The sequence below is a fragment of the Dichotomopilus funicola genome, assembly GCF_033296635.1.
Source record: "Dichotomopilus funicola strain CBS 141.50 unplaced genomic scaffold C8A04scaffold_2, whole genome shotgun sequence".
In the NCBI taxonomy this organism is placed as follows: Eukaryota; Fungi; Ascomycota; class Sordariomycetes; order Sordariales; family Chaetomiaceae; genus Dichotomopilus; species Dichotomopilus funicola.
The window spans coordinates 81697-95462 of NW_026944023.1; the positions used below are offsets into that span (position 1 = coordinate 81697).

Here is a 13766-nt window from a genome sequence, read left to right on the forward strand (position 1 = left end):
TCGTTTAATGCGTTAATCGCTGGTGCATGTGGCCCGGGCAAAGTTGATGAGGGGGCCTTCCGCTAGATCTCAAGCACCAAAAGAAAGAGGTGACCAGTTCAACTCAACGGCTTTCCTCCCCCGGCACTATAATGATAAACAATACTAGACAAACGCCAATGTGTGAGAACCGCGAGCCCCCTTTAACATCCCGGCGTTTCCATGTTGAACCCCAGACCTATCATATCTCAATTCCCGTCCTAACGCCGAGCCCCTCCCATTTGGTATTTCCCAACCTGCCAATGCAAACGAAACATGTGTGCAAAATATACAAAACCACAAACGCCCCACCCATACCAAACCCATCCCCAGCAATACCTGACAACCATCCTCCATCCGCCTCTTCTCCGATCTACCCTTTCCGCTTCAACTTCTCGCTGCACTCAGGACAGAACCACTTGCCGTTCGGCTCGCTCTTGAGACCGACACAGCCCCAATGGAACCACTCGTACGGACAGTCGTCGTTGTCGCACGCCACCATGTTTCCGAAGCTGACGTTCTGACACGAGCAATACTTGCGATCATCGCCCGCTTCGTCGTCATCGAGATCTAGATCGACGTCCACGTCCATGAGGTCGTCTTCGTCTTTGACAGAGGCTGCGGCGGCGGCGGCCGCCGCGCTGCGTGGGTGTGGAGTGGGGCGGGTTCCGTGGCGCTCGGAGGTGGGCGGTGGCTGCTGGGTGGTGCCGGTGCCCGCTGAGGGTGTGCGGTTGTGCAGGTTGCTGGACTCGCGAGTGCTGGCGGGGGGTTGGGTGGTTTGGTTGGAAGTGGATCGGGAGAAGGAGGCGGCTGTGGGCGTTCCGCGGCCGCCGGTGCGGGTGTCGCTGGCGGAATCGCTGGCGGACTCGGCGTCGGAAAGCTCGCTTTCGGCGGCGGAGGAGGGAGAGTTTTTGGCGGCACGCTTCACGCGCGACAGGCCGGATTTCTGGACGCCTGCGACCCCACCGGCTGGGGTTCCCTTCTTACGGCTCGCCGTGCTAGACGGGGTGCCCGCCTTACGGGCCCCGCTGACCAGCGAGCCCTTGACTGTTGCCCGCGGCCCGGCACTGCCGGCGCGTTGCACGCCCGCGGCGGTCTGGTGGCCCTTTGGCGTTCCGGGCCCTAGGGAGGAGTGACGGGCGAGCCCGCTAGATGTTGCGGGCACGGTGCCCAGCCCGCTGTTCGACCGAGGCAACCGCTTGTTTCCCGGGCCAGCCGAACCTTCCCGCGCTTGACGGTTCATGATCATGCTGGCTGCTGGTGTGGCGGGCGCAGAGGCCGAGCCCAGCTGCTGGGCTTGGGTGTTTCGCACCTGGGCATTGGTTGCCCGGACGGGCGTGTTGGCCGTTATGTTGCTCACGGCTGCGGCAGTCGGGGTCGTGGAACCCGAACTCTTAGGACCATTTGTTCCGTTCGTGATGTTTGCAGCGCTAGCGCGTAGGAGGGACGGGAGTTCGTCGGGGTTGGTGAAACCGGGCTCGCCGCGGTCGTAGAGCATCTTGATCTGCAGGTCGAGGTGGCGGATGTGCTTATCCATGTTCTGGTGCAGCTTCTGCGTAAGCGCGAGCTTCTCCTCAGACAACTTCTCGGCCAGGTCGAAGTTCTTCTTTATCGTCGCCCGATACTCCTCTTCTTTCGGATTGGCATGGTGGCTGCCGTGGGCCTTGATCCACTTCTGTATGCGGCCATCTCGGTCTTCAATCTCGCGTATCAGCTTGTCATACTGTCGGTCTTTGTCGGCGATCTCGTCTTGGACGAAGCGCAGCTCCTCGGGGAAGTTCTGCGTCTTGTTGAACCACTCGTCGAGAACCAGGGCCGGATCGAGCGACTCGACAGGTGGCATCTTCCTGACGAAGTCGATGGATAGATCGTCTCTAGGCATGGCTGTTAACCTGCCGCACGGCGCGTGTATAACCCCAAGCAGGTGTCTCGCGAGAAAGTTGGACAAGAGAAAAAGGGTTCTGAAGGGGAAGACGACGGGGAACGCAGAGCCCCACCCCTTCCTTGGCCAGACACCTTGCTGTTGCCCTGGGCTTCGATGCGATGGGGCCGCAGTAGCACGAGGCCAGAGGAAGGAATCAATATGAGAAGAGGAGGGGAGAGAAAAAGCTGCAAAGGATAACAAATCGCGCGCTAGACTCCTCTATCAAGGACAAGGGCTAAAAAAAACTAGAAGGGGGTGGTGGTACCCGACGAGGGCCGAGATGCACGATGCAGATGACGCAGGGCGGCCCCAACTCTGCGCTGAGAAAACTAGATACCCGGTGCAAATGGATGTGGTTCACAGAGGAGAATTTCCACATGCTCACCTCGCGAATGGGAAAGTTTTCAGTCCCCGGCTAGCGCGCACCCCTGTCGTTCCCAATGGGAAAGTCAAGAAAAAAGGCGCGGAATTGATGAAAAGAGTTGAGCTGGGAAGGCGGAGGCTCGATTCTTGTGGAGAGCAAGCAAGAGCGGCTCTTGCGTCGCCAAAAACTCGCGTCTGTTTCACCGCGGCAGAAGTTCGGTTCTCAGCCTTGTCCAATCAAGACGGGGCGAACTTTGGCGGGGTCAAGCCTTTTGCAGAAGAGGCTAGCCTAATCAGGGCTAGCGCGTGCCAAGCGAAGGGACCGATCGCCACTTTGAGAAACGACACGGATTTGCCAGAGCGCATTTGAGATCCGAATCCATGCAGCCCTTTTCGAGATTCAACCACCACAATCTACAAACTCGATTATCGATAAATTTCGCCTCCAAGTTGCCGTCAACATCGCGTCACTTTTCCACTTTTAAAAAGTGAACGTTCTCATTTTTAGTTAAATTGGTCGAATCGGTCGGGCCATTTCTAGTTCTACGACCTCGCGACTCTCATCCTCTGCTGGGATCTTGAAGCGCCCCTCCGACATTCACCTTGAAGACATCGACTCTCATCAGTATCATCAGCGTTTTAAGACGGCGCTTTGTTTACTCCTGTCGTACTGAATCGGTTCTTCTTATAAAAGAGCGGCCATGGATGCCGCGGCCTATCAATACAGGCCCCCCAAGCCCAACTACCTCCCACACAACATCGAGGCCGATGATCCGATCGTGGAGGAGTACGCGGTCCCACTCGGTAAGGCCGACGACCGCGAAAATGCCATCTTTTTCAACAAGATGAAGTTTGCTGCCCAGGAGTACAACATCGTTCGCCCCAAGGGCTACACGGTCTCGTACCACGCCACACCGGAAATGGAGAAGCACCACTTTGGACAAACGCATCCCATGAAGCCATGGCGCTTAACGTTGACAAAAAGTCTGGTCACGTCATATGGCATGCCCTTTGCCATGGACAACTACGTGACGCGGGAAGCCACGTACGAGGAGCTCAACACGTTCCATTCCAGCGACTACCTCGACTATCTGATAACAGCCGCGCCCGAGGATCAGCCTCGCGATATTGAGAACCCTGATAAAGAAGTGAAATACAATCTAGGAGGTAGTGACTGCCCACTCTTTCACGGTCTATACAATTATTGCTCCATGTCCGCGGGTGTTTCGTTGGACGCCGCTCGCAAGATCACGAGCAACCAGTCGGACATTGCGATTGCTTGGGCCGGCGGGCTGCACCACGCCAAGCGGTACGAGGCGTCGGGCTTTTGCTACATCAACGACATCGTCCTCGCCATTCTCCAACTACTGCGCACCCACCCGCGGGTGTTGTACATCGACATTGACGTGCACCATGGTGACGGCGTGGAAGAGGCCTTCTTCTCGACGGACCGGGTCATGACGGTCTCGTTCCACAAGTACCACCCGGAGACCTTCTTCCCGGGGACGGGCGCGCTCGAGGACAACGGGCCGAAGAGTGAGCACAACCCTGGGGCGCACCACGCTATCAACGTGCCGCTGCAGGACGGCATCACGGACGCACAGTACGAGTGGCTCTTCGAAAGCATCATCGGCGCCATCAACGAGCGCTACCGGCCGAGCGTCATCGCGCTGCAATGCGGTGCCGACTCGCTGGCGGGCGACCGGCTCGGCCGCTTCAACCTCCGCGTCGAGGGCCACGGGGCGTGCGTGCGGTACTGCAAGAGTCTCGGGATCCCGATGGTCGTCTTTGGCGGCGGTGGATACACGCCACGGAACGTCGCGCGGGCGTGGGCGTACGAAACATCCATTGCGATCGGCGCGGACGACCGGATTCCCGAGACGATTCCGGAGCACGCGCCGTGGCGCGAACACTTTATCCACGAGACGCTGTTTCCTACGCTCGAGCAAAGCATGCATGAGCCGCGGCATAACCGCAACTCGGAGAAGAGGCTGCGGGAGATTGTCACGCATGTGCATGAGCAGCTGCGGTTTGTGGCTCAGGCGCCGAGTGTCCAGAGTGCTATCATCCCGCCGGATTTGGGACCGATTCGAGACGATGTGGAGGCGCGTTTGAAGGAGGAGAATGAAGAGAAGAACGGGGCACTCAGGCGGATTCGAGAGGAGGGGCTAGGGCAGGAGATGGAGTTTTAAGTGTGGTTTGTTTAAGTAACTGTGTGGAAAACAATAATGAGCCTAGAGTCCGTTTGTGAGTTGGTAATCATCGTACCGACAGACTTACAAATAACCACCTCAAACCTCGAGGTCTGCCATGTTGACTAGTTACAGGAGACGGCGACGTATTTTCAAGCGAACGAGGGAGGCCGTGGCCCCTTAAATTGAAAATTTTCCCAACCTCCAAATATTCGTTGCGCTCTCAGTTCGAGCGTATGAATAAATCCCCCAGTCGCTTTCTCAAAGTGCTTTTGGTGAAAGTTGTTTCACCCGACCGAGTGGGTCTCGAATATCATCGGTCTTCGGGGCATCAGCTCCGAGTGATGGTGTTCATCCACAGCGGCCGAGTGGAGCGAGCTGCCGGCAGCAACCGCATGGGGTTAATGTGGGACCTCACAGGTATGTAGTGTACATCGTTGACACTGATGCAGTCGATTGCATCATCATCTTGTCCAATGGTTCTTCATCGCCTACAATTTTTTCTCCAAGCAACGCGCTGCCCTCGTATGGTGAGGGCCAGCATCAAAGTCTTCCGTACTGCGGAGAGCTTGCACATCACAAGTGTATCGGTGAAAGACGGTTTCTTTCCTCCTAAATTTGCCGTTTGGGTAAAAACACTGGAACCCCGCTGAGAGGCAACTTCTTTAAAACTTTGACAGGCAGCAGACCCATGAGGGCAACTGTGTTGATCACAGGTTCCAGCCAGCCACCCAGGTTTCATTGCTTACTCGAATATATTTCACATTGAAAGGTAACAAGTGTCATCGATGGATTTTACAGCTCCTCAGTCCTTTTATGTGCTCAATCCAGTTTTTTTCGTGACATATCCCACCTTAGTTACTCCCCAACCTTATCTCCTTCGCAGCAGCGGTTCCTTCCCTAAGTACCTATAGATCGGTTCCAAGGTTGGCCAGACGCCCAGACGCGGAGTTATTCACAAAATTCTTGCCTCATCTTTCGCAACAACCCTGCAACTCCCACATCAACCAGCCGCTCGGCTGCATCTGCGGTTCCGCGCTGCAAGAACCCACATTTACCAGCGTCGTCAAGCATTGTGCTTGACAGACGACCCACAGACATACTGCTGGAGTTGGGACGCATGCAAGCAACCTGCGTTTGATCTTGCGTTTCGTTCCATTTTCTTTTCCTTCCTTCATTTTTGTCCCATTACCTTGCTTCCTATCCGTCACCCATCTTCAGAATACGTGATCATCAAAACACACAACCCCATACAATAAGGCATTGATTGGCCTGCCAGCTGTTCAGACCGCCTGCGATTGGCGCGCTGTTGTTTGGTTTGTCATAAACACATACAGACAGACACACCATACTCAACAACCAACCATGTCCCTGCACCGTGTGTCGTCTCTCGAGACCTTCACCATCGTCCCAACCGACATCCGATCCCGGCGCAGCTCTGATGCCTCCACCCGCGCCCGCAAACTGACATTCAACCCCTTGCCGCAACAATGGGATCCGCCGTCGACGATTGAGCAGCTGCAGACCGTGGGGGCATTCCAAGTACCCCGATGGAAGAGATTGCGTAAGTTACCGTTTAGACGTGTAATACTCTGGGTACCTTAAAGGTAGGTTGTCTAAGATAACACGGAAAAAGTCACTAACATCCCTAAATAGTCCAAGTCACAACTAGCGTCATCTCCTGCTTCCTTGCTGCTGGCGTGGTGTTCGGCTACGCAGCCATCAAGCCCGTCCTCAAAAAAGAAGGCGCCTACCGCCGGGTTTGTACGGCACCAGGGTGGTCAGCCGACGACGAAGAAACCTGTGTTAACATCCACCTCAACCTCATGTTCACCATCGCCGCCGTCGCCACCAACGTCGTCGCCCTACCCGTCGGCGCTATCCTCGATCACTACGGTCCGCGCGTGTGCGCCTTGCTGGGTAGTTTGTTTCTAGCGTCGGGCGCGCTCCTGATGGCGTTTGAGAGCCGGCTCGCGGCCGAGTCGTTTGATGGGCTGTTGCTGGGGTATTTGCTGCTAGCGCTAGGCGGACCGTTTACGTATATCTCGTCGTTTCAGCTCTCGAATGCGTTTCCGCGGCATTCTGGGTTTATCCTGGCGTTGTTGACGGGGGCTTTTGATGCGTCCAGCGCGCTGTTTTTGCTGTACCGGATTGTCTACGAAAAGACGGGCGGCGCGTTTGATCACCGTCGGTTTTTTCTCGGGTATCTGCTTGTGCCTGTGGCTATTGCCCTGCTGCAGTTCACGCTCATGCCCGCGCAGTCGTACAAAACGGTGGGTGAGTTGGTTGAGGAGATTGAGGAAGCACCGCTTCATGGTAGTACCATTATTGGCAACGGCAATGGTAACGGGACCAGCGGCCATGGTAATGGAGTAGCTCGTATCGGCTCGCCGGTGCTGGCGCCGGCGTTTGACCAGGTCGACGAGGAGACAGCGCTGCTGCAGGAGGAGGAGCGGCAGCACCGCGTTGATGTGTTGGAGGGCATCCAGAGTGTGTTGGGGTCGGCTAAGGCGGACGAGCAGGCCGAGCGGGAAGAGCATATCAATGAGATCTCGGGCGTGTGGGGGGTTATGCATGGATACTCGGCCTGGCAGCAGATCAAGAGCCCATGGTTCATCTTGATTTGTCTTTTCACGGGTATGTATTTTTTCTTCTTCTTTTCCTTTGTTATATCTTTCTGTTTCATACACAGATCCCAAAGCTGACCTGACCAGTCGTCCAAATGACGCGCATCAACTTCTTCGTCGCCACCATCCGCTCCCAATACTCCTCCCTCTTCGGTTCTCTCCCCGACGCCATCGCACTCAACCACTTCTTCGACATCGCCCTGCCCCTCGGCGGCATCATCGCGATCCCCTTCATCGGCATCGTCCTCGACCACACCTCAACCCCCACCGTCCTAGCCGTACTCGTCTTCTTCGCCACGGCCATCGGTGTCCTGGGGGTCATCCCGGGCCAGATCTGGGCCGGATACGCCAACGTCGTGCTGTTTGTGCTGTACCGCCCGTTTTACTACACTGCTGTGTCGGATTACAGCGCGAAAGTGTTTGGGTTTGAGACGTTTGGGAAGGTGTATGGTACGGTGATCGCGCTGTCCGGGGTGCTGAATTTCTCGCAGGAGGGGCTGGATTGGTTGTTTGAGAGGCGGTTTGAAGGGAATCCGGTACCGGTGAATGTGATGCTGTTGGCTACGGGGCTGGTGGTGGGTGTGGTGCTTGTTGGGTTTGTGTCGTGGAAGTCGAAGAAGGTGAAGAGGGGGTTGTTGGAACAGGAAGCGAGGGGGGCGTTTGGGGAAGCGGTAGTGTTTTGAGGGGGGAGTAGTATGTGGATGGAATGGAAATAGGGATTAACGATCAGCATTGGGAATGGTCATGGTTAGCACGGCGTCGCTGGTTTGGTTCATAGGCTTTTTTTTATCACTGTTGAATAGCGGAGTCTTAGTTTCAATATAAGTATGAACTCTTGATTTAGCTGTTTGTCGTAGTTTGACAGTGACCAACTACCAAGTGGTGTTTTTGGAGCATTCCGTGTTTCGAGGTCGTTGTGCTTCCTAACCATCCAGGAGTGTAAGTTCTAGAGGTACGTACACTACATGTACTGTACCTAACGTATTATCGGATGGTCGTCTGTCATGATGGATGGTGCTAGCCGAACTGGTTACTTGGAAGACTTGAGGTGTTTTCCGAGTATTTCCTTCTTCGATCCCTCACATTTTCACCCCTTACACTAGAACTTGAGCAACCACGATTCGAAAAATTTAGAACCGTGTCCATCAATCGATAACCGCTGATACCCCCGGACCGAGCCCCGAGGTGATGAGATGAATCAATGTCACGCATGGTGAAAGAGAGACCGGCATTTACCCTTGACCGCCCGAAAATAACCCGCGGCCCGCCCCACCCACAGCGAACGGTGGCTCGTGCGCACCGGGCCCGTGCGCCTTCAGCCGGAGATCCCTGCCCCGGTTCGACATTGAACATTCTCCAAATCGATATCCGTAAATTTCATCTGAACCAGAGACGAAGGCAGGCCGAGGACTGTGCAACCCCTTCTCCCTGGGCCCAAAGACCGCGTCATATTCATCGCACCTGATTCATAGCTCACTCGAGGAGACGGCCAAACTACGGACGGGCTAGCGCGGATCACCTTTTCGAACGCCGAGAATGAAAAATGCCACAAATTCGAGGACATGCCAGAATGCTTGGACCTCGAACCGCCCGGAACGGTAGCGGGAGCGCTTGCCGGGACGCCCTGACTGGCTGCTCGCGAACCTCTCGCAGTCTCACTACCCGTTCACAGGCCGAGTTGGAAGCTGGGTGGCCTCCAAGCCCGTTAAGCGCCCAGTCTGCGGGGCCAATCACGAAGAGGTTGCACCAGTTCGTGGTTGTCGGTTGTCCCACTGTCGCCCCCCTGGCCCCCAATGGGCCAACCAATGCCCCAATGCCCCTCCTCTCCCCCCTTTCTTTCACCCCTGTCCGATCCCCGTCGCAACGCGGCCTGCGCATCTGCCCGCGGCCGCATATTGTCCGGCCTGACCTGACTTGACTGACGTCCTCGGCCCTGGCCGAATTTTTGACCTCGAGCTTCAGTTTTGAGTTGAGTTGAGTGCGAAAGTGTGAAGCTGTGATCTGCGACCTCAGCCTTACACAGGCGCATCTTTTTTATCGTTTTTAGCTTTTGAGCGTCAGAGTCTCCCTTTTCGGCAAGCAGCTGCTGGCTATCGATTACCCCTCCATAACAACCCCTCTCGCCGAGCAAGCGGGCTTAATAGCCAAGGAGGGGTTCAGAACTTCAGCCGCGGACACGGCCGCGCCAACCCTCGAGATTTGGTCAACAAGGAGACGAAAAGGAAAGAGAAGGCGGACAACAAAGAAGGGTCTGCTGGGAACCCTCGTCAGCTCTTATTTCCTTCTAAAGGAGCCCTCTAATCGCCATCTCAACCTCGCGACGATAAACCCAACCGGCCCCTTTTAATACCCGTTCTTTCGCGCCCTCCATCATCATGGGCTCCCGATCGCGCGATGTCCCCGACGAGGAGCTCTTTATGAGTCGCCCGCGGCCGGAAGAAGACTGCGACAGCCCGACCGTCGAACCGCTAAGAATATTCAAGCCGCAAAGCCCGCCCAACGATAAGAGTCGATACAGATATCCTGCGCCCCCTACTTCGTCGTCTCCGGCGGGCTCAGCAGGGTCAGCTTCCTCTCCTGCTTCCAAGTCAAGCATCGCGGCGCTTCCCCCGTTGCCGTCCTTCCCCTTCGGCGCATCCAGCTCGGCCGCCCCGCTACCGTATCCCGACGACGGGTTCAAGCCATCCAAGCCGCAGCCTAAGCCGGCCAGTCTCCCATACCCCGACGATGGACCCAAGACGGCTTCTCCGGCCTCCGGAAGGCTCTACAGCCCGCCGCCTATCTCTTCGGCTTCGCCTGCGCACAACCAACCGTTCCCTCGGCCGACGGTGAATACGGGGGAGAAAAAGACGGGCGGTCTTGCTGAGCGTCGCGGGACGGCGCCCAAGCCATTGCAGAGCCCGATCAGCCCGGCTAGCGGTGGAGGTAGCCACGCAGACGACGATGAGGAAGATGATGCAGGCGGCTTGTTTGCGAAGCCCCTGAGGAACCCGGTCGCCGCCCCTGCGCCCAAGATCTCCAACGCTTACCAGCAGAAATCATATTACCCTCCGCCCGGCGGTAGCAGCAGCAGCAGCAGCAGCAGCAGCCTCGCGCCCCCGGCCCCAGCCCAGGGCGTTGGCCGCTTCTCGTCGACCGCCTCCAACTCGACAACGCGGGCCAGCCGTGGTTCGCCTCCTCCCCCTGAGACGCCCATTGTCGGGCCGGGCTCCGTTCCCGGGGGAGGTATCGAGGCTCGATACGCCGCGGCAGGCATCTCGGGGACGGCAACACTCAATAGCTTCACGGCCCCAAGCGCAGCGGCGCAATCCAGGCTGGCGCAATACGGGAACCAGCCTCCTCCGGCTACGACCCAGACTCCGCAGCCTCGGCCGTGGACACCGACAGAAGCACCTGGACAACAGCCATTCGGCCCGCCTACCGTCTACCAGGGCGCTGATGTGGTCTCCGAACCATCGCCGACGCCGCCGCAGCAAACACCCGCTTTCAGCCTGCCGCCGAACCCCCATCCTGCCACACAGGGACCACCGACGACATCCTCAGCAGCCTCGGCAGGTGCTCTACAAGTCAGCGTTCTGGAACAAGACTTCCAGCGCATGCAGGCCTCGACACCACCCCCCGCTTACACCAGCGTCAACCCGAACGCCGGCTCCAAGTACCCCAATGAGAAGCAGAGACCTACACAGCCGCATCCGAGCACGAGCGCACAAAACGCGCCCCCATCCAGCAACACACCGCCCGCCGCCGCGGGATCGAGCGCAAACCCCATCGCGAGCCCCATCCCGATCAGCGCACCGACGCCAGTGAAGCAAGACCCCGCCATTGCTGCGGCTGCTGCGGCTGCAGCTGGAGTGGGAGCTGGAGCTGGAGTTGCTGCTGGAGCTGGAGTCGGAGCTCCGATCCAGGCGCACAACGCCGGCCACCCGGCACTGGCCAACGAGACCAAGCTCGCAGTGCCCCAGAACGGACAGCCCGGCTTGACGCATACTCCTTCATTGCTCGCGGCCGCCCAGTCACCACCCCCGCTGCCCGAAGGCTGGATCGCCCACCTCGACCAGAACTCGGGTCAATACTACTACATCCACCTGGCCACCCAAGCGACGCAGTGGGAATTCCCCAAGGGACCTACCCCCCTCAACCACGACGTGGCACCCCTATCACCCACCGCTTCAACCTACGGCAACCCCTTGGGTTCGCCGTTCCTAGGCGGCGGAAAGGCTGCGATGGCCGGGATGGCCTCGCCCATGTTCCAGTCCCAAGGCCACCACCCCGGATACGCAGAGAGCATCATGAGCGTGACGGCCTCCGTCGCACCATCCATGACCGGGTTCTCCGGCCCCCCGCCGAGCGCAGGCATCGACGTGTACAAGGTGACCCCCACCAACGGGGTGTACTTTGGCCCTTACCTACGCTACGTCAACATGGACCTAGAAAAGGGCGTCTGGCACGGCAGTATCCTACTCGTCACGGACGGCTCTCAACCCCCGACCATCCACCTCCACCTGAGCGTCGACCTCTCGCCCAACCCGCGCCAACTCATCCCGCAAAACATCTACCAGCACCAGCGCTGGTCCTTCTACAAATACGACATGGACCTGCAGATGTCGGAGCAGGGCACCGAGCGCTGGACGTACGCGGTGACTTCCCATCTTGGGTGCACGCGGTACGAGTTTGTGGTTGCCGGTCGGTACGAGACCGGCTGGCGCATGATCGCACACTCGGGCAACGACTTCGCGCCGTCGACGAACCAGAACGAGCGCGCCAAGTTGGGCGGTGTCGGGTTCATGTGGAAGGATATCCTGCAGAAGAATGTCGAGTGCGGTGGGTTTCATGTCCAGCTCGGTCTTGGGGCGCAGATCTATGGTGATCGCTTGTGGAAGGAGGTTCCCCTGCTGCGGCAGTGGCTTGCTATGCAGGGGAGGGAGAACCGCAAGAATGCGCCGTGGACCGCGAGGCATCAGGAGGAGGTGTCGCATGCGTATTTTCATTACTATACCAGCCACTTTGACCAGCCGTTTATGCGGGAGGCGTTTGCGCAGATTCCGCATGTGTTGCAGGTGGATGATCATGATATGTAAGTTTCTAACTTTCTAGGTTTCTAAGTTTCCTCATACTGCCAGGGATTAAAGGATCGTTACTGACTTTGCTATTTGTTGTTAGCTTCGACGGCTTCGGCTCCTACCCCGACTACATGCAATCCTCAGCCGTATTCAAAGGCATCGGCCGCATCGCCATCGACATGTACCTGCTCTTCCAGCACCACACAACAGTCGAGATCCTGCGCAACGTCAGCTCCGACATGGACCTCTTCACCATCACCGGCGCCGGCTGGCACTTTGTCAAGTACCTCGGCCCCGCCGTCGTCGTGGTCGGGCCCGATTGCCGCTCCGAACGCACGCAGACTCGCGTCATGGCCGGCCCCACGTACCAGGGCATCTTCCCCAAGGTCGCGACCTTACCCCCCAGCGTGCAGCACTGCATCTGGATGCTCTCCGTTCCTGTTGTGTACCCGCGTCTTGAGACGGTCGAGACGCTCGCGAATACCTTCGCCACGGGCAAGAAGGCGGTCAACACCACGTACAACATCCTCGGCAAGGTCACCAGTTCGGTCGCGGGTGTGGTCGGTGGCAAGGAAGTGGTCCAGCACGGGTTTAAGGAGGTGAAAAAGGCTGTTGGAAAGTCGGGGCTGATGGGCAACGTGCTGAACCAGTTTGGCGAGATTGATATCGCTGAGGAGCTGAAGGATTTGTGGACGCATGAGTCTAAGGATTTGGAGCGGACATATCTTATTCGCACGCTGCAGGGGATTGCTCAGCAAAAGGGCATTCGTATGACCTTTTTGTCTGGCGGTACGTTTCTCTCTCTCCTTTCTCCCCCCTCCCCGTTCTCTCCCCGTCTCTCCACGAGCCAAACAAAATAAATAAAAAACTGACAATACCCCAAACAGACGTCAACTGCGCCGGCGCCGGCCTAGTCCACGACCCCTCCCACCCCTCCGACCACAAAACCATGTACCAACTGATCGCCTCCCCCGTCGTCGCGGCCCCCTGTTCCAACTACCTCCTCAAAATGCTGCACAACAACAAACTCCTCTACGTCCCGCAAAACGGCCACAAGTCCACGCACGAAGTCTCCGACACCAAAGAGGACATGATGGAGATTTTCCACACCGACGCCTCGGGCAATGCGCGCGAGTATAAGAAACTGATGGCGAGGAGGAATTATGTTGCTATTGTGGCGTATGATCCGGATGGGGGTGCTGGGGCTGCTGCTGTGAATGGGAATAATGGGTATGCGGCGAGTATTGCGAGTGGGCAGAGTGGTGGGGGGCTGAATAAGTTGAGTTTGGCGGTGGATTTTGTGGTGCAGGGGGATGGGATGTATACGGCCACGACCAAGTATGGGCCGGTGATTGTGCCGCATTTGGAGTATGGGCACTGAGGGGATGTGATGAGGTTGTCTATTTTGGTTACTTTTTTACGGCCTTGCTTGAATACGCTTCCAATCTTCTTTTCTTCTTCTCTCTTTTTTTTTTTAGTTAATTTCTTTTGCTTCATGATTGTTAGATAGGAGCCATCTTTCACCATTTGATTTTGTCATCCTAGGTAGCGGGTTTAGCAATGAATGAATAAGCATGTCGAG

General features: G+C 57.2%; 4 protein-coding genes across 4 annotated transcripts; 3 read left to right on the forward strand and 1 right to left on the reverse strand.

Moving 5' to 3' along the window:
* Positions 1-391: 391 nt before the first annotated feature.
* Positions 392-1900, reverse strand: C8A04DRAFT_24151 (uncharacterized protein; the record flags this gene model as incomplete). The annotated part of the gene is made up of 1 exon (XM_062779000.1): positions 392-1900. One exon carries the CDS (start codon positions 1898-1900, stop codon positions 392-394), a length of 1509 nt encoding a protein of 502 aa, XP_062640977.1.
* A 1106-nt stretch (positions 1901-3006) lies between these two features.
* On the forward strand, positions 3007-4497 carry C8A04DRAFT_33777 (histone deacetylase; the record flags this gene model as incomplete). Its single annotated transcript, XM_062782596.1, has 1 exon — positions 3007-4497. The coding sequence occupies one exon, from the start codon at positions 3007-3009 to the stop codon at positions 4495-4497; it is 1491 nt and encodes a 496-aa protein (XP_062640978.1).
* A 1365-nt stretch (positions 4498-5862) lies between these two features.
* Positions 5863-7807, forward strand: C8A04DRAFT_8862 (major facilitator superfamily domain-containing protein; the record flags this gene model as incomplete). Its single annotated transcript, XM_062785269.1, has 4 exons — positions 5863-6061; positions 6154-6813; positions 6874-7134; positions 7212-7807. 4 exons carry the CDS (start codon positions 5863-5865, stop codon positions 7805-7807), a joined length of 1716 nt encoding a protein of 571 aa, XP_062640979.1.
* A 1692-nt stretch (positions 7808-9499) lies between these two features.
* On the forward strand, positions 9500-13565 carry C8A04DRAFT_8707 (uncharacterized protein; the record flags this gene model as incomplete). The annotated part of the gene is made up of 4 exons (XM_062785213.1): positions 9500-10975; positions 11030-12198; positions 12285-12973; positions 13072-13565. The coding sequence occupies 4 exons, from the start codon at positions 9500-9502 to the stop codon at positions 13563-13565; spliced, it is 3828 nt and encodes a 1275-aa protein (XP_062640980.1).
* Positions 13566-13766: the final 201 nt, after the last annotated feature.